This window comes from Calidris pugnax, unplaced genomic scaffold, assembly GCF_001431845.1.
Source record: "Calidris pugnax isolate Ruff unplaced genomic scaffold, ASM143184v1 scaffold435, whole genome shotgun sequence".
In the NCBI taxonomy this organism is placed as follows: domain Eukaryota; kingdom Metazoa; phylum Chordata; class Aves; order Charadriiformes; family Scolopacidae; genus Calidris; species Calidris pugnax.
In genome coordinates this window covers 296,423-318,474 of record NW_015091240.1, presented here as the reverse complement: position 1 = coordinate 318,474, position 22,052 = coordinate 296,423, and the positions used below count along the sequence as shown (strand labels likewise).

General features: G+C 38.4%; 1 protein-coding gene across 1 annotated transcript in view; it reads left to right on the top strand.

Annotated features, from left to right (window-relative positions):
• The window catches only part of ARID4A (AT-rich interaction domain 4A), a 51,750-nt gene extending 30,276 nt beyond the window's left edge, over positions 1-21,474 (top strand). Inside the window, exons 12-24 of the mRNA XM_014959956.1 lie at positions 1,434-1,506; positions 4,033-4,127; positions 4,269-4,366; positions 5,839-6,058; positions 7,580-7,830; positions 9,685-9,882; positions 11,109-11,193; positions 11,377-11,578; positions 13,877-15,001; positions 15,185-15,289; positions 18,576-18,791; positions 19,016-19,162; positions 19,661-21,474. Of these exons, the coding sequence (XP_014815442.1) occupies positions 1,434-1,506; positions 4,033-4,127; positions 4,269-4,366; positions 5,839-6,058; positions 7,580-7,830; positions 9,685-9,882; positions 11,109-11,193; positions 11,377-11,578; positions 13,877-15,001; positions 15,185-15,289; positions 18,576-18,791; positions 19,016-19,162; positions 19,661-19,764 (2,919 nt within the window). The 3' untranslated portion in view covers positions 19,765-21,474. The remainder of the gene's footprint in view (positions 1-1,433; positions 1,507-4,032; positions 4,128-4,268; positions 4,367-5,838; positions 6,059-7,579; positions 7,831-9,684; positions 9,883-11,108; positions 11,194-11,376; positions 11,579-13,876; positions 15,002-15,184; positions 15,290-18,575; positions 18,792-19,015; positions 19,163-19,660) is intronic.
• The last annotated feature ends 578 nt before the right edge of the window (positions 21,475-22,052 follow it).

Genomic DNA, 22,052 nt, shown 5'->3' with positions numbered 1-22,052 from the left:
AGAGAAAAAAAGCTGTGGTTTCTATAGCAATAATTCATTTGTTAACCTGGAAGAACATAATAATTCTACAGATAACTGTTTCTCTTTATATAATCCCTATAATATGCAGTACGAGCAAGTGGTAACTGATGCTGTACAATGTTGTGATTATTCATTTAATTCCCTCCAATTATTTCCCAAGAAAAAAATAGGATAAGAAGCAAATATTGTCTCTACCTGATTGTAGGTGAACCCTGTTGGGCTTTGAAGCTCAGAATTCACTGAAGGAGGCAGGGCTGAAATTCATTCTGATGCTGGGAAAATTGCTTTCTGGTTAACAAATCAGTAGTGTATACATTCACATTTCACTGCCTATCTTCCTGCATTGAAGATTAAAGTTTACAGAATGCAGAGATGACTGTAATAGAAATTTGTGTTCTGGTTTCCTTCTGGAACTGCTTGTGACTTTTCTGTTATTTTTAATAATGTAATAAGATTTTTTTGACATGTACTGTACGTCTTTTCTTCAAGACAGCTGCAGTCTTCCTTGTGCAAATTGCCTTACCAGCAAGCCCTATAGTTGATTGCCAGGCTGGCAGGAAGAAAGGGGCATGTGTAAAGCATTGCAGGGAAAAGATTATTTTATTTTATCTTATTTTATTTATTTTATTTTATTTATCTCTGCTAGAATTTCAGAATTCTATGAAGTATATGTTGATATGTAGACATTATTTCCTCTCCCCCACCCCCCAATAAATTTACTTTATTTTCATTTCTTTCCACCTGAACAAAAAAACCCCCTTCTTTCTACTATAAAGTTCCTAAGTGTTTATCTTTTTGAGTCTTGAAGTTGCAAAGATAAAACTAAGGAATTAATAATAATAAATTATGGGAATCTGTATTCCGGGAATTATGGAAGTGACTCTAAAAGTGTTTCCAAATATGAGCTGAAATCGAGCATTGGAGCTTAATCACAAAATGAACATTTTCTGCAGTATCAAAAACAGGAACAGTTGGAGAACGATTGTTCTGCAATTTTAGCTATATTGGGGTAAGGAAAATTAGTTAAACAAAAATAAAACCCCACAAACCCAAACAAACAAAAACCCCTAGAGTTCTTGAGAATTGCTTCAGTCTTGTAAGTAACAAACCTTTTCTGTATTACAACAATACAGAAAGTATATGAGTGTTTTCATTTTGAAGGTCCATTCTCAAAGTTTTTTTTTTCATGCATTGAGGGTTTCTCTGATATGCATATTTTTTTTTCCTCCTCCTGAGGTACGCACTTCGGTCTCCTGTGTAAATTTTGTTTTCTGCATATTTCACCATTATATGGGTGCATGGCCAGATGGGAAATGGCTTGGCTTTAGCTCTTGCTGTTAGGCTTTTGTACAAATAAATTGTTACATTGCATATTTTATGTTTTCATTATGACTACACATTGGTTTTCACAGCCTGAGGAAGAGCTTGATCCTGAAGAGAGGGACAACTTCCTCCAACAGCTTTACAAGTTTATGGAAGATAGAGGTAACACTGAATTTAATTTTTTTTTTCTTTTTAAATTTTATTTAATCTCTAGTCCACTTTTTTAATGGCTTCTAAAAATTACTTTAAAATGTATGGGCATTGTTATGAGCATATTCTCGCATCAGTGAAAAAGGATAACAGCTACTCTCTGGTGCAAGGGAATACACTTCTACCCATTTTCACATGGGGCAGGTCTGCTTCCAGTACTTGGAAGCACCATGTGCCAAGGAAACTGAAATCCTCCCTGTGGTGCTCTTTTTTTGTTTTGCTTTCACAAAACCTTTGTGATGTTAACAATCCCTGTTAAATAAGCTCTTGGTTGATTTCTTGTTGTGACAGCCATTGCTGGGACCTCTGCTGCTGTTCATCTCAGGCTGGAACCTGAGGAGGTTACTCATGGGTGGTGAAATTCAATCAGCAGAGAATGGGAGATGTGCTCTCTTCAAGTCTTCTTGCAGAACTCTCTTAATAATATACAGATGTAGCAGTGATACTCACCTGAAGAGACAACTTAAAGATTCTGCTTTGTCCAGTAGCTAGAACAGGAAAAATAACACATTTTAAATGCTTTTCTTTACAGAATTAGGAAAATCTGTTATAAATTGAAACAGTTAAACTCCTAGCATAAGACGTATATTGGAAAAGCATGCACTATGTATGTAGAGCAGGATATACCCACTGACTTGGGAGAACTGTTGTTGTATAAGCTGTTCACGTTTGCAGTTGTGATGAGACTGACGCTAAAGTGGACACTGTTCCTTGGCTGGACACCCTCCCTCTTTTTTTTTTTTCTTTTTTTTTTTCCCCTCTGTTAAATACATTTAAGCCTGGTAAGAGTTTTATCTCTGAGTAAATTTGGTTTATTCATTTTAGTCATGAACTCGCTATTTCAGTTTGAATATTGTGTTAATCCTGCAATAACATTGGTGGAGGTAGATCACAAGTGCAACTGCTGCCTTTTTTTTCTTCCTTTCTTTTTCCTTAACAAAATTTACCTGAATTATATTTCTGTAGCAGCATATAGTACAGCAAATGTTGATGTACTGGAATTTAAAATAACTAGAGCTAAGAGTAAAATGTAAAGTGCATGTAGTATCTGAATATTCCCTCTTTTCTCTTGGGTTTTAAAACTGGGGGGGTGGAGGAAATCAAGTTACCTTTGTAAAAGAGGCTCTGCATTCCTATTAGCAAGGTGTGTTCTAGACCACAGAAGCGTGGTAAATTCCAAGAACAGTTCCAAGACTTTGCAATATTACCAGTTCTTATCAAAGGTTTAGAAATTGATCCTGCATTATAGCAAAATATACTGGAGTTCATCCGATATAATTTTGAGGCCTCCTGTGTATAACCAACGTTTCTGGAGAATAACCTGCCTTGGGGAATAAGAGGCTCTGTTGGGGAAAAAGAAATCCCTATGCTGCTGGACTAATCCACAGTTTTCTTTCTTTTCTAATAGCCTGATTCTTCCCTCTTTTCTGTATTTCTCCTTCCTCACTCCCTTTCTTAAGCACACTTAGACTTAAAACAATTAGGGATCATGTCAGGGATTTGTAGAGGCAGAAGAAGAAAGCATGTCTGCACTGAATTTGAAGACTCAGTCCAGAAATTACTCTTTAAGGTAGTATGTCGATTGAGTGATGTACAGGACTTTGTGGGGACTGGGTCTTTCCCCCTGCCTGTCTATGGTTTTGGGGGGTTTTCCCTTCTGATAGCAAGATTTCTGTTCCCACCAGGTTTGTTCTACGTTTTGTTCTCTCGGTATGAATGTTTTGATTCGTGTAATTGTGACAATATTCCCAAAGTCCTATAAAATTATTTTAATGATTCTAAATACAATTGCATGAAGAGGAAGGAAGAAGAGAAGCAGCAGAGAAGAGGTTTGATATTCTTCCTTGCTGGGAAGAATGCTGTCTATGTACGCAGCCACTTGCCCCAAGTCACTTTTGATTTCTCCTCTTGCAGTTGATTATTGTTCTTTATACCATTGCCACTCGTCCCATCTGAGTTCTTTCTTTTTGCAAACTGTTGCAAATGCTTGTGTCCTGTCAGGGCTTTGTGCTTTTTCACGTTTTGCCTCTTCAATCCAGCATTTCTGCTTCTCCCCCGTTCCTTTCAGACCTGTGTTTTGAGTTAATCTCTTAGCACATTGCTATATTCCAGCATTCATCAGGTGTTCTTGGAGAGCTCACTGCAGTTTTAGCTGTCCCCTGCTCAAGAGAGGAACAGTGGGATGCAGCCAATTGGATGAGAGTTATTGCACAATCTGAAAAGGAGGTTGAGAAGCCTTAAGTTAATAAGCAATTACTGCCGCTATGCTAATAAACCCCCCAGAAACACGTGATGATTCAAAAGAGGGTAAAGCCTAAATTGGTGTTTGGAAACTACTGACTTGTGACGTATCTTTGAACTATTCAATACAGATTTTAAGATGTAGAAGGATATTAGTAATCAAATGTGTGCTAAAGGAATGGAAGCAGTTTGCTGTTCTGTGTGTAAATTCTTTATTTCTGGTTTTGTTTTATTTAGGTACTCCTATCAATAAACCACCTGTTCTGGGCTACAAGGACCTTAATCTCTTCAAACTTTTTAGACTGGTATATCAGCAGGGTGGGTGTGACAGTGTAAGTGTCAGATGTTTCCTGAACTAAATATGTCTATTTATTCTTGAAGGTTGTAGCTTGTGGCTGTGTTAGATGTTATTCCTTCATGTTCTTCATTAACAAAACCAAAAAACTTCCTTTTTTTTCTTTTTTTCCGCAAAGATTGAGAGTGGTGCTGTATGGAAGCAAATTTATATGGACCTTGGCATTCCTATTCTGAACTCAGCTGCTTCCTATAATGTAAAGACTGCTTATAGAAAGTAAGTTCTCACATTGTATAATGGTGAAAATATTTTTTTTTTTTTTTTTTTTTTTTACTAGCATGTACAATATTCAAGCAGTTTTTGATAGTTTAATGAAAATTTAGTTCTTCAGCTACTGAGCAGTTCTGAGTATTTTCCAGTGCTGAGGACTGAAGTGCTGGAGTAAAGGGGAAAGTGCTCAGGGCTGCATAAGTTCCTGTTGCTCTAATAATTAGAATTCCACTCATTTTCTTATCAAGAAGCATTCACTTTTAGCAAACAATGATGCTGTTTCAGAGTACAACAATAAAACTTATAAAAAAGCTTTGGAAAACTCAGCTTTGCAATTTATGGTGATTAACAAGAATGGACTCTGTCCTCAGTCTGCAGATGCTGCATGGAGTGAGGAGAATTTTATTCCACTCTCTTTAACTTCCTGAAAAATGTTGATAGAGATAGGCATGTTTCAGACTGCATATTTAAATATCATGTTTGTGGAATTTGTAGAATAATGGTTTTAGGGCATGAATTTGTACATTGCTATGGTGGGTGTGACAGTATTAAGTAGTAAAATCACTGCTTGTAATTAAAAAAAAAAACAAACCATAAATCCTTTTATTCTGACCCCTGCTTTTTGGTTGTGTTTTAACTTTAGAAATGGAAGCCTTTTAGAAATGACACCTTTCAAGCTCATTTTCTAAATAAAGATTATTTTTTTTATTTATTCTCCTGGAATTTTGACAAGAAACAATTGGGCTTTTTGAGTAACGGGGACGAACGAGATTCTCTTGACTCCAACCTAAGGAAGTTTGGCTGATTGAATAGGGATGACTAATGACTCAACTCATGTTAATGTTGATGAACGTGAAAATATTCAAATTATCTTTATTGGGATTTGAACCGAGCACTTATTTTACAGAGAACAGTATTTATCATAAAAAGAGCAATTGATAAATATGTACTAGGTTGCTGTTACAGTGGAAATAATTATATTGTATGGACAGAGTATAATATGTTGTAACTTGCATATATATTCTTTGGTGAATGATCATAGTTCGCTCACCTGTAACTGGAGTAGAGCGTGCACACAGGCAGCTGGTGCTTGGCAGTTTGTTACCAGGTGGTGACTCGTTTGTATGCCCACGTTCACACTAGACTGGTCTTAGCTGTCACTGTGTGTTTGCAAAGCAGTGGACGTGTTCTTAGGCTTTACTGTCACGATTTTGTAATTGGACAGGGATGAAGTTAAATTTGTGGGAAGCACCTGTGTATTCTTTCTCACCATTTTACTTACGTGCATCATTGTTTTATTGCAAAATCTTCTCTGGCTTCTGTTTGTTTATTTATTGGTTTTTGTTGATTTGTGTGGGGTTTTTTCCTGAAGTTACTGTTCCTCTTGCTTTTCTGTGAGCAGGAAAAGTGTTTTTATGCACTTCAGTAAATAGAAAATAAAACATGAAATATGAATGAAACTTTATTTGTATCTGTAGGTATCTTTATGGTTTTGAAGAGTACTGCCGTTCTGCAAACATTCAGTTTAGGACCATCCATCACAATGAGCCGAAAGTGGTAGAAGACATACAGAAACACGTGGAACCAATGGAGGAAAGTGTAAAAGAGGAACAAAAAATGCCCCCAACAGAAGTTAAAAAAGAAGCAGAAGAAAATTATTCCAGCAGTGAAAGTGAAAAGGAAGAAATATCCCCAAGGGTAAGTGGTGTGAATTGATTTCTATTTAGTACTTAACAAAACCCCTTTGTATAGTGAACGGTTTACATAATGAGTTTTCCCTTGTGGAGTGACTGTATGTTTGAATTAGTGTACTTGTACAAGCACAGGACAGTGTTGTGTGAATGCAGAATTGGTGTTAACTGTTAATTATGTTTTACCTGTGAATAGAATAGTTTTGCTTACTTCATATTCTAAACCATGGAGTTTTTTTCAGGCTGTGTTGTATGTCAGACATGTTTTGGTTCAGGGATGGTTTGAGAGCTACTGAGAGCTGTGTATCATCGGAACAGTGAAACTCAGCAGGATAGTCCTGGTTGTGGGGGAAAATTTCCGTAGGCACATGGCATCTGGAGCTTTCTGGCAAGAAGCAGGATTATCAAGGGACTGCTGCAGCTTTAAGAATCAAAGGAAGACCCGTTTCTCTGAGTTGATTTTTATCACAGTATCTTTTCTTTATATAAAAGAAACACTGCGATTTTACAGGGTAGTATTACTAGTTCCATAGGTAAGATCAGCTAGTGGATACTGAACATGATGGAGAATATAAGAATGCTTTTATGGTATTTGTGTATGAGACTGGACTGCTCCTGTCAATTCTGGTAAAAGGACATTTTGTGTTCCTTGACAAACCATGATTACTGAAGGAGTCGCTGCTTTTTAAATTCTTGAAGTTGAAAGGATTCTGTTCAACTAAAATGTAATTCTGTTGAAGTACTTCTTGCAAATCAGCTTTTCAAGGAAGTATAGGACCTTTAAACTAATAGATGACGTAATGTAAACATAAGTTTAGATTTGTATTACATACTATATTTCGATCTAACTGCAAGTGGTTTTTCCAAGCTGGATCAGCCTTAATGGACTTCCAGGCATGACATTACCTTTGTTGTTAATTTGTTGTAATCTTTGGATAGCTTCCAATGCTATGAGCAATGACTGTATTAAGACACTTCTGATAGTAAAATGATAAACCTGTACTAGCTCCCCAAGAACCAGTTGCAGATAGTTCCAGACAGCAATTGTCTGGCTAGTCAAAATACCTTTCAAAAATGCAAAACGTACTGTTTTTCTAAAATGACAGATTTCTGTTCTGTGAAATCTACAGGTAGCTATCAGGACTGAAGATGCTGAAAGGAAGATGCCTTCTTTCAGTACAAGCACCTTAATTAATGCTGTTGCTGTACTTGAGCAAAGGCATTTTGGCTATTTCTATCAGCACAACAGACTTTACAGGTCCAAACAAATGTCCTGAAATCCTCCAGACATTGATCAGAAGCTCAGTCTCTTTATTCTAAACCAAGCAGAATGACTTTATTTTGCTTTTTTCCTCAATAACAAGACTTTTAGCTATTATCTTAAGATTTTAGAATATTTTGCTTTTTGGTCTTTCTCTGGTCTTTCTTCTGCACAGGAATAGGATGTTTCACTTTTAGCTGAGGTTTGGAGAGGTTATACAGAGAACAATTGACAATAGTCATTAATCTGATCTTATTTCTGTTCTAGGGACGAAGGAGACTTGCCCGTGATGCAACTCCTGCTAAAAAAGATAGTGAAGAAGATAAAACACAAGAAAAAATAAAAGACAATAACAAAGAAAACAAAGATATAGAGGAAACACCTGAGAATCCAGAAAAGAAAGAAAATGAAACTCCACTAGGGAGAAAAAGTACACCAAAGCAAAAAGAGAAAAAAATTAAAAAACAGGAGGATTCTGATAAAGAGTCAGATGAAGAAGAAGAGAAGCAGAGGGAGAGGTAAATATTAACTTATAATTGCTTTCTTATGAGTATGTCTGTGTCATGATTGAGCTGTGCTCCAAGCAGGAGTATACACAGAGTTGGAGATCTTACCAACTAAAATGTGGAAATCAGGGACATAATTCACTTAGCCAGACAGCAAGGGGAAAATTATTTCAGGCTTTTAGAGTCTGCTGTACTTTATGAAAGCATCTTTTTCTGGTAGATGCCAGACAGTGGTTTTCACTTTAATTTTCTTTAAGGTCTTGTCAAGATTGTGTTGGTGTTTTATCACCCTGGGACGTACAGACACCAAGTAGACTAGGCTATAACTAAGCCAGGTGCTGTACGGAATCCGTTAGCAACTGTTTGGGATGGTTGTTCTGGGAAGTTGAAATATAAATGGAAAAGAGAGTTCCTCTTCTCCCGTGCTTTTGTTTAAGTGCTTAGTGATGGCTGATGAGCCTCTATAGCTTGCTTGTTTTTTGTTGTTACTTGGGGTATTGTAGGCAGGAAGGGGATCACCTAATAAAGTAAAGGAGAAAGAGGGAATTTGAAGGAAACCTAGAGGTAGGTTGAAGAGGAGGGGATGGAGAGACAGGGAAGGGCAGAGAGCAAAATAGGTTCCAGACTAAGCTTGACAAGTTGAATCAGATTTATAGTCCCGGTTACAAACAAGTTGTGAGCAGGTGACTAGTTTATTACCACAGCAGACTTCTTCTTAGCTAAGTTTGGCTATGGTGAAGGGCAGTATCTTGCCTTCTGGCTTTTCTACCTAGTTTTTCTTGTCCAGGTGGCCAAGTGGTGCAGACACAAGTTGATAGTGAATAAAGCCTGATAAGGGTATTGCATATTTTCCACTAAAGAACCTTGAGGAGTGGGAAGAACACAATTATTTTAAAGAAAGTGTTGCTGGGCAGTTCGCGGGGGGGGAATCTTGTAGTGCAGAAATGCCTTGAATGAAGGTGCAGCGTTGGGTGTGCAGCAGGTTGCAGAGGTATGTCAGATGACTAAGGCATTAAACAGTTTTCTTTAAGTGGTGCTGATGGTGCTGGTCCTCTTTATTTTAATTGTTTGTCACAACAAGTAGTTCATGTTTCACTGAAGGCTACCAAATGTACTTCATTAAAAGCAAACCCATAGTAATCTTCAGTATTTTCTTTTTTGGTGACATTTTTGTAGTTTAACTTTTACATTATGCTAAATTCACCCTGAAATAGGGAGGGAAGTATAGGTGAAAACAGGTTGGATTTGTAATTCTTGAAAATATGTTTAAGTAGAATCTTTAAATATTAGATATAGCTATGATAATAGGTAGATCTAGCTAATAAGAGCTGTGCAGACACTTTTAATCTTGGTTAAACACCAATGTAATCAACTTTTTTTTTTCAATGGAATGGTGTTTGTATCCATGAGAGGTTCACTATGATGGTGATTGAAACTTCTGTGCTGTTAGTGAACTACAGCCTGTTAAGCAAACTGTAGAAGACAGAAGTATTTTTTTTAAATAGTGTGTCAAAATCAAGTCTATTTTAAAAACTGAGGTTAGTTCTTCCTATCTTATTTAGGTGCCAGAAACCAAGTTAATTTATTCCTCTTTTTGTATTATCAAAATGTTCATTAAAAAAATAAGCTTTAAGGTATTGTACATCTAATAAATTGCATTTAAAATGTAATTTTTCTGGATATTTTTGGCACTTACCCTATTCTAAGTCCTGTTCTTGATATTAAAAGGTGCATCCAAACTAGAGACAGTGCAGGATGCAGAAAATGAGAAATTTTTTTCTTTTGTAGTAGCTTGGCTACTCTGGTTAAATGTTAAAACTTTGGTTGTCAATAATTAGTGGGTATTTTAAATACACTTTACTGCAGGGAGGAAATTGAGAACAAAGGAGAATCAGAAGGTGAAGAGGATGAGGAGGATGCAGAACCCTGCCTGACTGGAACCAAAGTGAAAGTAAAATATGGACGTGGAAAGACTCAAAAAATTTATGAAGCTAGTATTAAAAGCACAGAAATTGATGATGGAGAAGTTTTATATTTAGTTCATTACTACGGTTGGAATGTAAGGTGAGGATAACAAATTGCCTTTCATTTATTTGTTTTCTAAAATGATTATTTGCAAAAGAATTTTTGTTTTTAAGAAAAAAAAAGAGAAAGATGATCACTGAGTTGGCTCCAAATTGAATTATCAACGTGATCTGACTCCCTTACACTTCTCAATGTCAGTAATTTTGTTCATGGTACGACACTGTTGCATTGAAATCTCAGAATATACCTACTGTCTGTTTCCAAGTTTCAGTCTGTCTTAAAGTGAGCAATCCTGACTTCTCACAGGAGTGTCCCTGTAATTTATTGTGGCAGCTAGTGCTAGCACTGTCAGACTTTTTTTTATTTAAGGGAGTCATTGGTAATAGTGAAGACATCTACAATGAGGTATATCAAGCACTGGTATTTTGGCAACAAAATTTGCTCTTGTATTGAAAGTTAACTGTGATTATGGAGAATGGTTGTTATATCTAGACAAGGTAGGAGAGGGGTAAGCAGCAAAGAACTACAGGAAAAACATTCATCAAATGCTTCTCTTGGCAGCCATGCCTTATATTCAATACTGCTATAGAAATGGCTTTTTTTGTTGTTATTCTTAAAAGCGTTGTGATTAAGTTGACAAAAATAACACAAAATTGATCTTTTCTTAAAAATAGAATGCTTCTGGTATATAATATGAGATGTTCCAAATCCATACATTTCTAAGTAAACTAAATAAATTTCTTTATGTGGCAACATAAACTTCTGTGTAGGTGGGTATCTCCCCAATACTTACTTGTGTCTCTCCCTTATAACTCAGGAGATTTTGAGGAGCACTAGTAGTGTATTTGTGCTTTTCAGAATCTCATCCAGTTTGTTGCTATAATTTTAAAACTTCTCCATTTTTTTTAAATAAAAAAAAGGAAAGTATATTTTACTACTGAAGTATGGTGTGGTGAAAACTGTCTTTTGTATATGATGTGAAATAATTGACAAACTTTATAGCTGACTCACTGCCCTGTGTTACAGTGCTTTGCTAGCAAGTTACAGGGAAATCTGCAGCTCTGTTCCCCTATCCCATAATTACTTTTATGGGCTAGAAATGTAATTCATCATTTTAATGCCAGATACCGCATGTGTTTGTAATATATGCTCTGCTTTCCTACCTCTCCCTAATAAATATTCTCTGTAACTCAGTCTTTTAATCCTCATATTGCAAAAAATTTCTTTATATGCAGTGATAACAGTATGTCATTATTTACTTTTAGATATGATGAATGGGTGAAAGCTGATCGGATTATCTGGCCTGTAGACAAAGGAGGACCAAAGAGAAAACAGAAGAAAAAAACAAAAGTAATGGTTATTTCGATAAGTTTCTTAACTTACTTAGTAACTATCACTGTTCCTTACTTTAGAAAGCGAAATAGTTATCCAGTTGACAGTCTATTTTTTTAATAGAAGTGTAAAGTAAAAGAAGAAGAGGTTTGACAATCAGCAGTGAAACACGTTAATAAAAATTCATTGCTTTCCCCTCAGAATAAAGATGACAGTGAAAAGGATGAGAAGAAGGATGAGGAGAAACAAAAATCAAAGCGTGGGCGACCCCCTCTGAAATCTACTCTTCCATCAAACACATCTTGCAGTTTATCCAAAATGCCTAATAGCGAAGGTAAATCAGGAGCCAGAAGTGCACGGAACAACTTGTCAGATTCCTCACCATTACCAAATGGAACAGAAGGTACATCTGGTGCACTCATGTTCTGTCATGTAAACAGTGATGTAATGTAGTGCGTTAATATGGGACAACTTCAATGAACACAGTGCTGTCAGGAGCATTAAAGCCCTATTTAGAATCATAGAATGGTTAGAGTTGGAAGGGACCATAAAGATCATCGATTTCCAACCCCCCTGGCCTGAGCAGGGACACCTCCCACCAGACCAGGTTACTCAAAGCCCCATCCAGCCTGGCCTTGAACCCCTCCAGGGATGGGGCAGCCACAGCTTCTCTGGGCAACCTGTTCCAGTGTCTCACCACCCTCACAGTAAAGAATTTCTTTCTAGTATCTGATCTAAATCTCCCCTCTTTCAGTTTAAAACCATTATGCCTTTCCTATCACTATGTTCTCTGATACAGAGTCCCTCCCCATCCTTTCTGTAGCCCCCTTCGGGTACTGGAAGGCTGCTAGGTCTCCCTGGAACCTTCTCTTCTCCAGGCTGAACAACCCCAACTCTCTCAGCCTGTCCTCACAGGAGAGGTGCTCCAGACCTCTGGTTGTTTTTGTGACCCTCCTCTGGACCCGTTTCAGCAGTTCATGTCCTTCCTATGCTGAGGACTCCAGAGTTGGACACAGTACTCTGGGTGGGGTCTCGTGAGCACAGAGTAAAGGGGTAGAATCACCTCCCTCAACCTGCTGGCCACACTTCTCTTGATGCAGCCCAGAATGGGGTTGGCTTTCTGGGCTGCCAGTGCGCGCTGCTGGCTCATGTTGAGCTTATCCACGAGCACCCCCAAGTCCTTCTCCTCAGGGCTGCTCTCCAGCCATTCTCCGCCCAACCTGTATTTGTGCCTGGGATTGCTGTGACCCATGTGCAGGACCCTGCACTTGGCCTGGTTGAGCACTTCATTAAGTGTGCAGAGGCCCACCTCTCAAGCCTGTCCTGGTCCCTCTGCATGGCATCCCTTTCCCACTGTGTGTCGACCACACAGCTTGGTGTCGTTGGCAACCTTGCTGAGGGTGCACTCAATCCCACTGTCCATGTCTCCAACAAAGATGTTAAACAGCACTGGTCCCAGTACTGACCCCTGAGGAACACCACTCGTCACTGGTTTCTACTTGAACACTGAGCCATTGACCGCAACGCTGTGAGTGCGGCCATCCAGCCAGTTCCTGATCTACAGAGTGGGCCATCCATCAAATCCATGACTTTCTATTTTAGAGACAAGGATGTCATATTGGGACAGTGTCAAACACTTTGCATAAGTCCGGGTAGGTGATGTCTGTTGCACAACTTAACCACTCAGTGAACAAGCAATGCAACAAAACAATTTTTTGGTGCAGATTTTACTTCATACCAATTAATACTTTTGATTCTGATTTTTGCAACACCTCCCAGGCAGACAAAAGGTGGCTCAGGATTGTTCCTGATAGAAGATCAGACAGAGAGTGAATCTCACTCTTGTGCATACTTTTGAGGGTTTTATTAATACTGTTTTGAAAAGAGGTTTGATTTATATTTTTTACTATTTTTTTTTCTCTCCTTTTGCATTTTATTGAGGAAGTAGTTGAGCTGACACTGTTGAAGAGCACAGTTTTCTCTTAGTAGAGCTATGGCATGGAGATGACACTACAAGTCATTGTGTATTCTTTAGCCAGAGCCTTTCAATCCCAGACTTGAACAGACCCAATCTAGTGCTGTAGTGATAGTCTTTATTCTGGTAATTAAGTCCAAGACCTCAGTACTACATCATCCAGCAGGGTTGTTCATTATATACGAATGACAGCAATGTTTTTGGTATTTCTAAGCCTATGTGAACAGGAACTGAAGTGAAATCATTGTCTTCTTTTAGTACAGGTCCCTGAATAATCTTCTGGTAATGTAACAACGCTTGCTCTGAATGCGGTGTGTGATTCCTACTGTAGTTTAGCAATGAAATGTGTGTGGAAGAGTTGGGTTTTTTTTAATGTTTGGGAGTGCATGGAGGGGAGGAGGCTGTGATGTCAGGTGGGGGAGGCATTATCCCTAGGTAGATCATGGGGATCTTTAAAAGTATTTTTACTGCTATAAAATGTAATTTGTTTGTATTGACTTATTTGGGAAATAGTAGAAGTACTACTACTATTGTAGTTTCATAAACATTTTGAGAAAAAGCAAGAACTGTGTCAAGTAATGCAGAATTTTTAAGCTTGACATTGTTTATCGTAAACCTAATACCATAGATTACTGAGAAACAGGTTTTGTGTGGTTGAGAAAAGAAATTGTGCTGAAATTGATGATTTAGGGTGCTGTTTCCTTCTTTTTTAAAATTTTTTTGCAGACTCTGGCTCCTCTGACAGTGAAGCAGATGAATCAACTGAAAAGAATTTGAATGAAGAATTTCCTCCAGAAACTTCAGAACTGGAAAAAAGTGGAAAACTACATAATGAGAAGCTAGATGAAGAAAACCCAAAGATTCCTCATGCATTGAAAGAAAATGACAGGACTCAAGTGCAGCCATTAGAAACACTGAGACTGGAAGTTGAAGAAAGTGAACAAATTGTTGAGATTTTTGGAAGTAAAACAGAACAAATAGAAGAAATCAAAAGAGAGGCTGAAAAATCACCTAAAGTAAAAGGGAGAAGGGGCAAGACAAAAGATCCCTCTTTGGAGAATGCAAAGATTTCACCAGGAAACCAAGAAGAGGTGGGAAATGAATCTCTTGCAGAACCTGAAAGATTAGATGTGTCTTCATTGGACCATAAAGAAATTTCAAGCACTACAGAAGGTGAAACAGAACCTTCTACAAAAGACAAGAAGCTTTTGAAAAGGAAAACTTTGGAACAGGCATCACCTGAGAAGAGAAATCGACGAGAGAGTGAAATGGAAGTGCCAAATATAATATCTGAAGAGAGGACCAATGAATGTACTGGAACGGAGGAATGTAGAGGGCTGAATGCTGAAGAATCCCACAGAACTGAAAATGAGGAAATGCCATCCCTGGTGGCAGAATTGGTTCAGCATGGTCAAGAACTGAGGAATGAGAACTTTGAACGTCCACCTGAAGAAAATGAGAATGTTCCCTTAAAAGATGAGGATGATGCAATGCCTCAGATTGGTCCTGAAACGTTGCTGTGCCATGAAGTAGATTTGGATGACTTGGATGAAAAGGAGAAGAGCAGTAATGAAGACACAATATCAGAAAAACCAGAGCTTAATTCTTCAAATCCATCTGCCTTACCCCCTACTGTCCAGTCAAGCTTTTCAGTGGCCTCGCCTCTTACTCTTAGTCAGGACGAATCGCGCAGCATCAAGAGTGAAAGTGACATGACTATTGAAGTCGACAGTGTGGCAGAAGAGTCTCAAGAAGGTCTCTGTGAAAGTGAGTCTGCTAACGGATTTGAAGCCAGTACTACATCAAGCAATTGTAGTATAGCCATGCCAGAGAGAGAGACCGGAGAGAAAGGTGAGCACTTCCTGTGAAAAGTCATTCTGTGCTGTAATGACTTCTGAAGCCATCTTAAGTCTACTTTGCTAAAATTTGCATGTTTGTTTTGTCTTCTATTTTTAAATCCCTTTGTTGCTTATTGAAAAAAGCTTGTTAGTAGCAGAAATATTAGAGGTTGTTTTTTTTTCCCTTCTCATTTAGGTCAAAAAAGGCCCAGCGATAGCAATAGTGGAACAATGGCAAAAAAACAAAAACGTACTCCAAAGCGAGCAAGTGCTGCAGCCAAAAATGAAAAGAATGGAACAGGTACATTCCTGGGGGGGGGAGAGGGTGAAGGTTGTACTATCCTATGAACACAGAATCATAGAATGGTTAGAGTTGGAAGGGACCATAAAGATCATCGAGTTCCAACCCCCCTGGCCTGAGCAGGGACACCTCCCACCAGACCAGGTTACTCAAAGCCCCATCCAGCCTGGTCTTGAACCCCTCCAGGGATGGGGCAGCCACAGCTTCTCTGGGCAACCTGTTCCAGTGTCTCACCACCCTCACAGTAAAGAATTTCTTTCTAGTATCTGATCTAAATCTCCCCTCTTTCAGTTTAAAACCATTACACCTTTCCTATCACTATGTTCTCTGATAAAGAATTCCCTGGTTGAACACTTCATTAAGTGTGCACAGGCCCACCTCTCAAGCCTGTCCTGGTCCCTCTGCATGGCATCCCTCTCCCACTGTGTGTCCACCACACAGCTTGGTGTCGTTGGTCACCTTGCTGAGGGGGCACTCAATCCCACTGTCCATGTCTCCAACAAAGATGTTAAACAGCACTGGTCCCAGTACTGACCCCTGAGGAACACCACTCGTCACGGGTTTCTACTTGAACACTGAGCCATTGACCGCAACGCTGTGAGTGTGGCCATCCAGCCAGTTCCTGATCCACAGAGTGGGCCATCCATCAAATCCATGGCTTTCCAATTTAGAGACAAGGATGTCATGTGGGACAGTTTCAAATGCTTTACATAAGTCCAGGTAAATGATGTCAGTCGCTCTGCCCTTCTCTCCCAATGCTACAGCACCATTGTAGATGGCCACCTAATTTGTCTGGCATGACTTGCCCTTGGTGAAGCCATGTTGGCTGTCAGCAGTCACCTCCCTTATTTCCAAGTGCCTAAGCAGACAATCCAGAAGAGTCTGCGCCATGATCTTGCCAGGCACAGAGGTGAGACTGACTGGCCTGGATTTCCCCGGGTCTTCCTTTCTTCCTTTTTTGAAAATGGGGGTTACATTTCCCCTTTTCCTGTCAGCGGGAACTTCACCAGACTGCCATGACTTCTCAAATACAATGGAAAGCAGCTTAGCAACTTCATCTGCCAGCTCCCTCAGGACCTGTGGATGGATTTCATCAGGTCGCATGGATTTATGCACCCTCAGGTTCCTTAGATTGTCTGGAGCCTGATCATCTCCTACAGTGGGTGGTTCTTCCTTCTCATAGTCCCTGTTTTTGCTTTCTGCAACTTGGGCAGTGTGGATAGAGCCCTTGCTGGTGAAGACCAAGACAAAAAAGTCCTTCAGTACCTCAGCCTTCTCCAGATCCTGGGTGACCAGGTCTCGTGTTTCCTTCCAGAGGGGGCCCACGTCTTGCCTTTATCCCTCACATACTTGTAGAAAGTTTTTTTTTTTTTTGTTATCCTTGATATCCCTGGCCAGATTTAATTCTGTCTGGGCTTTAGCTTGCCTAAGCTGGTTCCTGGCCACTTGAACAGTTTCTCTGCATTCATCCCAGTCTACCCATCCTTGTTTCCACCCTCTATAGGCCTTCTTTTTTGCTTTTGAGCTTGTCCAGGAGCTTCTTGTTATCCATGCAGGCCTCCTGGCTTTTTGCCTGACTTCTCTCTTGGGATACACTGCTCCTGAGCCTGGAGGAGGTGATCCTTGAATACTAACCAGCTTGCTTGGGCATTTCCTTGTTGGGTTCCCTACCATTTGAAGAAGAAAATTGTCATCGACACATTCTAGGAACTTCCTGGATTTCTTTTGCCCAGCTCTGTTGTCCTTCCAACAGATATCGGCGTGATGCAAGTCCCCCATGAGGACCAGGCTCTCTGAACGTAGTGCTGTTCCTCTCTGTCTACAGAGGGCCTCATCACCTGCCCCTGTGTTCCCTTTAATCTTGACCCATAAGCTCTCCATTGGGTCTTCTTCATCCATCTCCAGGTGGAGCTCCATGCACTCCAGCTGTTCATTGACATAGAGGACAACACCCCCTCCTCATCTCCCGAGCCTGTCCTTCCTGTGGAGTCTGTATCCCTCCATTCCAGCGCTCCGATCATAAGCTTTTCTCTCAGGGAGGTTAGAGCCTGATTCCACCAATCTGTTTCTTGCACTCCGGGGGAGTTTGTCTGGGCAAATGACCTGAGCACGTGTAAGAGCCTCCTGTGCTTGGTGTTACCTGTTGTTTCTTTGGATGGGACTTCCTTGTCAGGGTTCTTGATTATTATTCTCTCCAGTTAACAGCCAATAATCACCATGAACTTAACCAGTTACATGGTAGCAGTGTTACTGGGAAATTTCTTGGCTATTTTTAGTTACTTCGTTAGGAAAAACTTTTTAATAACTGTGTATATTAGAAATGACTAAATATTTACTATTATGCTGATTTTTATGTATTCGGTTGGGTATTCATTTGGGAGAGGGAAATTTGTTCTGGATAGAAACATCTCCTTCAGAGTCTTGGTGTTTCTGATTGGTGAAAAAAAGTGCATTTATGAAGTATAAAAAAATTTTGATGCTAAAAAAGATCTGTTCAGCAAAAAGCAATCTTGTGTGGTTTTATCTCAAGTATGTGACTAATTTTTAACTTGCTATAGAAGTATGGATTATTGTGTTTCTGTAGCTTATTTTTGGTAATCGTTGTATTGAATGAGTCAATACAATTAGGCCCTGTAGCAATAATGTTACAATTTTTAAATACCAAACTAAAATATTAATTATCTGACATACAATATTCAGCCATACTTAACATGCCTGTGTAAAACTTGGTAATTATTGTGGGAGTCTAAAATATTTGCATATATCAGCTTAACATTTTCTATAACATGTTAAAGCTTTTACACTTTCAGTCATGTTTCAGAACTGTTCCTTTCAATGTGTAAAGCAATTTGGTAAATGTACAGAATCATGTGCTACCCACCTGTATTCATTCAGTTTTCATTTTATTAATCTTTAAGAAAGAGACTTTAGTGTCATCTTTATATTAGAACCCCAAAATATGTGCCTTTATTAGAGAACTGACAAGAATATCTTTTCTTATTTTAATTAGCTTCTTTACTCCTTCTGTAAAAAAAAAAAAAAAAAAGAGTATTGCTTTTTAACTAAAGGCTTAGTTGAAAACTTGACTTCTGCATTAACGATCAGTACGCTTGAGAGTTCAGTGCATGTTGTATCTTGTACGCATTTTGGGATCTTCTGAACAGGAAGGAGCATTTTTTTCTTTAATTTTTTTTTTCTGACTACAAACTGCAATTTTAAAAATGTTGAGGGGTTTGGTTTTGTGGTGTTTTCTTTTAAAGTCCAAATGCATTTTCTCTTACTGCAGGACAAAGTAGTGACAGCGAAGACCTTCCTGTCCTGGACAGTTCAAGTAAATGTACTCCTGTCAAACACATAAATGCATCCAAACAACAGAAGATTTCTCGATCACCTGCAAGAGTGATCTCACCTCACATCAAAGATGGAGAGAAGGATAAACACAGAGAGAAACATCACCACCAGAATGTTTCACCTAGACTATACAAATGGAGTTTTCAGCTCAGTAAGAATTCTTTAAGTGACTTGGTTAGAGGGAATTTACAAGAAAATTTGTTCTGGTAGAAAAACTTGCAAATTTGGGGATTCTAAATTAGGTATAGGCCTTTTATGGCACAGCTATGGAACCGTGTTATTGTTCATGCTGCATCTTGTATACTCTTAAGATTTGTGTTCATTTGTTTAAAATCACCTTGATGAAGCTATTTTTTCTTATTTCCCACTTTTAAGATGAACTAGACAATATGAGCAGCACTGAAAGGATCTCCTTCTTGCAAGAGAAACTACAGGAAATACGAAAATACTACATGTCCTTGAAGTCAGAAGTAGCAACCATAGACAGGAGAAGAAAACGATTGAAAAAGAAAGACAGAGAAGGTAAATTTCAGATTTGTTTTATGCTTCCCCTGAGAAGTTAATTTCCTTAAAAATACATTGCTCAAAGCAACTTAATTGGCAGTATTTTTGAAAAAGAAAGTATTAATGTCTGTTTATTGTGTTTGTGTGTATATATATTTAGAATATTTGTGGCTTTTCAGAACTTGAACCTAACAGAACTGTTGTTTTACTAGGTTGTATTCACTATGCTGTTTTCACTGTTTTATAACTGTGTATTAGAAACTTGGGCTTCCTAGTGCAAGCTTGATCTGAGTTCTTGATTAATGTAATGACTCATCTGATTAATCTGAAAAGATTGGTCTGTGATGCAGAAGGGCTAAGGTTACTCATCCAGTTTATGTGAATGTAGCAATGAAAGCAACTGAAAAAAATCTGTATTGGTTTTGTGGTCTTTTAAAGAACTTAGTAACCAAGGAAGCCTTCATTCTGAGGTGCGCTTTGATGATCTGATGCTGATCTGTTCTTCTGTATATTCAGTGTCACATACAGGAGCATCCATGTCGTCTGCTTCATCGGATACTGGAATGAGTCCATCATCATCTTCTCCTCCACAAAACGTGCTGGCTGTAGAGTGCAGGTGATACACATTTCTCTGCCTTGTCAGCAGCTTGCTGCCATGGACATAAACCCTGAAATTCAATCACAGAAAGCACTCGACTGGTTTGGTATTGCCAAGTATATTCTGTACACACTTCCACTACTGGACTGTACCTGTTCTCTCCTATCCTCTTCTTTTGCTTAATTTACCATTCAGAGAAATTAAGCTTATTGGTAACTGAAGGTTTGTAGGCACAATGTGACATGGTTGTGATTGTGTTCGTTTTTGTTTTGTTTTTATTAATGCAGAGAAAGGGCACTTACCAAATTTGGAAAGTTATGTCCAATGAAGCATTCAGGTGTTCTAGGGAGATCTTAGAAAAGCAAGTGAACCAAGCAGACATCAGAGTATTATCAAAAAGAATTGAGTAACTGCTGCACTTTCACCAAGCTCTATGTAACTCTTGGTGAGTAGTTCCTCTTTGTGGAAGCACTTGCGATACAGAACTGCCAAAGTACATGTTCAGCAGTGTGCCCAGTTATAAAGGTGTAAATGGGACAAAATAAATTGTGAAAGGAAGTGTAGTTGACTGAAAACTACAGTTGTAATAAGTCTTCCACTTTTTATAGGATTTTTGAGCACACAATTATGCAAATATTTTACTGTTTATTAATGTTTACAGTGGAATTGTGAATAGGTTTTCAGTGGACTATCTTATCCCTTGACAAAAATATTTTGTCTTTTTTCTATGTAATTTCAGAGTTTTTATTTTGTTACAAAAAGACAAAAAATGAAATATATAACAACAATGAAGTTATTTAACAGGATTTCTAAAGCTGAAATTTTTGTGTAAAATAAGGTATCTTGCAACTTGTTAAATATATTTATTCAGACATTGGATGTTGTATTTTTATGTATTTTTTAAAATATTAATAAAATTGGAAAAAACCCTCTAGGTTAGTTCACTCTTTGGATAAAACATACTTACAGTTACGGCTCTTAAGGAGGTTTTATCCAGTAGCCACGCCTGTATTTCAGATGGGTCTGTCTACATCTCCACAACACAGGTCTGTAAGTGGGCATCTGGATCAAACTATGACTTTATTTGGAAACTTTGGCAGTCCTAGTACTTACGTTGTTTTGAGGAACAAAATTTATTGGGTTGCCCTTAAGATATTTTGTCACAAGTTCCTATGTTTGCTATACTGCCGAAAGAATTTCTATCTCCCAAAGTTGAGATGCAACAATAAAGTAAAGCAACTGTGTATGCTTTGTCTGTGGATTGTACCACAGACAGATACAGTTTGTAAATAACTCTTCCAAAACCATGTATTTAAAACAGTTTGCATATACATTATGTATAAAAGTGATTTTTTTTATCAATTTTTTTATTCATGTTTGTACATTGAAAGGGGTTCTTAACTCCCTTTTCTGTGTTTAATGTGCTGTATAGTAATAACATAGATGCTCTAGACTGTATATCGGGATATTCTGGTTCACATGGGAGAAAGAAACACTAGTGATGGCATAGCATTACTACAATTGATGTTTCTTGAAATTTCATTTTACATTTGTCAACTTGTGATTCCAATTCCTTCTATTTTCACAGAAAATTAAAGAAAAAGTACTCTTGTAAATGCACTTTTTCTGTCTTTTCTTAAGCAAAGCAGAACTATTTCAATGTAAGATAAATATAGAGCTCACTAGACAGCATTAATAAAGGCCATGTTTTAAACATAGGCTTTATATTCTATTTTTATTTAAGTGATTGTTCTTGTAAATGTCTGGACTTACCTAAATAGGAAAATTTATCTCCATAAATTGTTGTAAAGACTTTTTTCAGAGCTAACTTTTACTGTTGATCTTATAATAGCTATGAATAAAAAGGAATACTCATTTAAAAGGAAATAACATGGGTCACATTTTCTCAGATTACCTTCCATGTTTAATATTTGCAGAAGTAAATTTTAAAATTGGTGAAAGAATAGGATTAATGATATCTTACGCAGATACCTAACCCCTCACTACAAACTGAGATCTTAAACAGGCACATACACAGGCTGCGCGTGCACGGAGGATGAATGAGCTCTTAACTGCCTGTGCATCAGGAGAGGTGTTAGCAGGCTGTACGCTGCCTGCTGCTCCTTATCTCTTAGCAATGTTTAAAATAGTGCCTGGAAGACTGAAGGTACGGTTCCATGAGACATGGAAACCCATTCGAAGGGGTGGTTGCTAGAGAACTCGCTTCTTTACTCCCTCTCTCCCCCTGCTTACCTTGCACTAGGAGTCCTCACACAGACAGGTCCCCCCCTGCTCCACAGTAACAGCTGC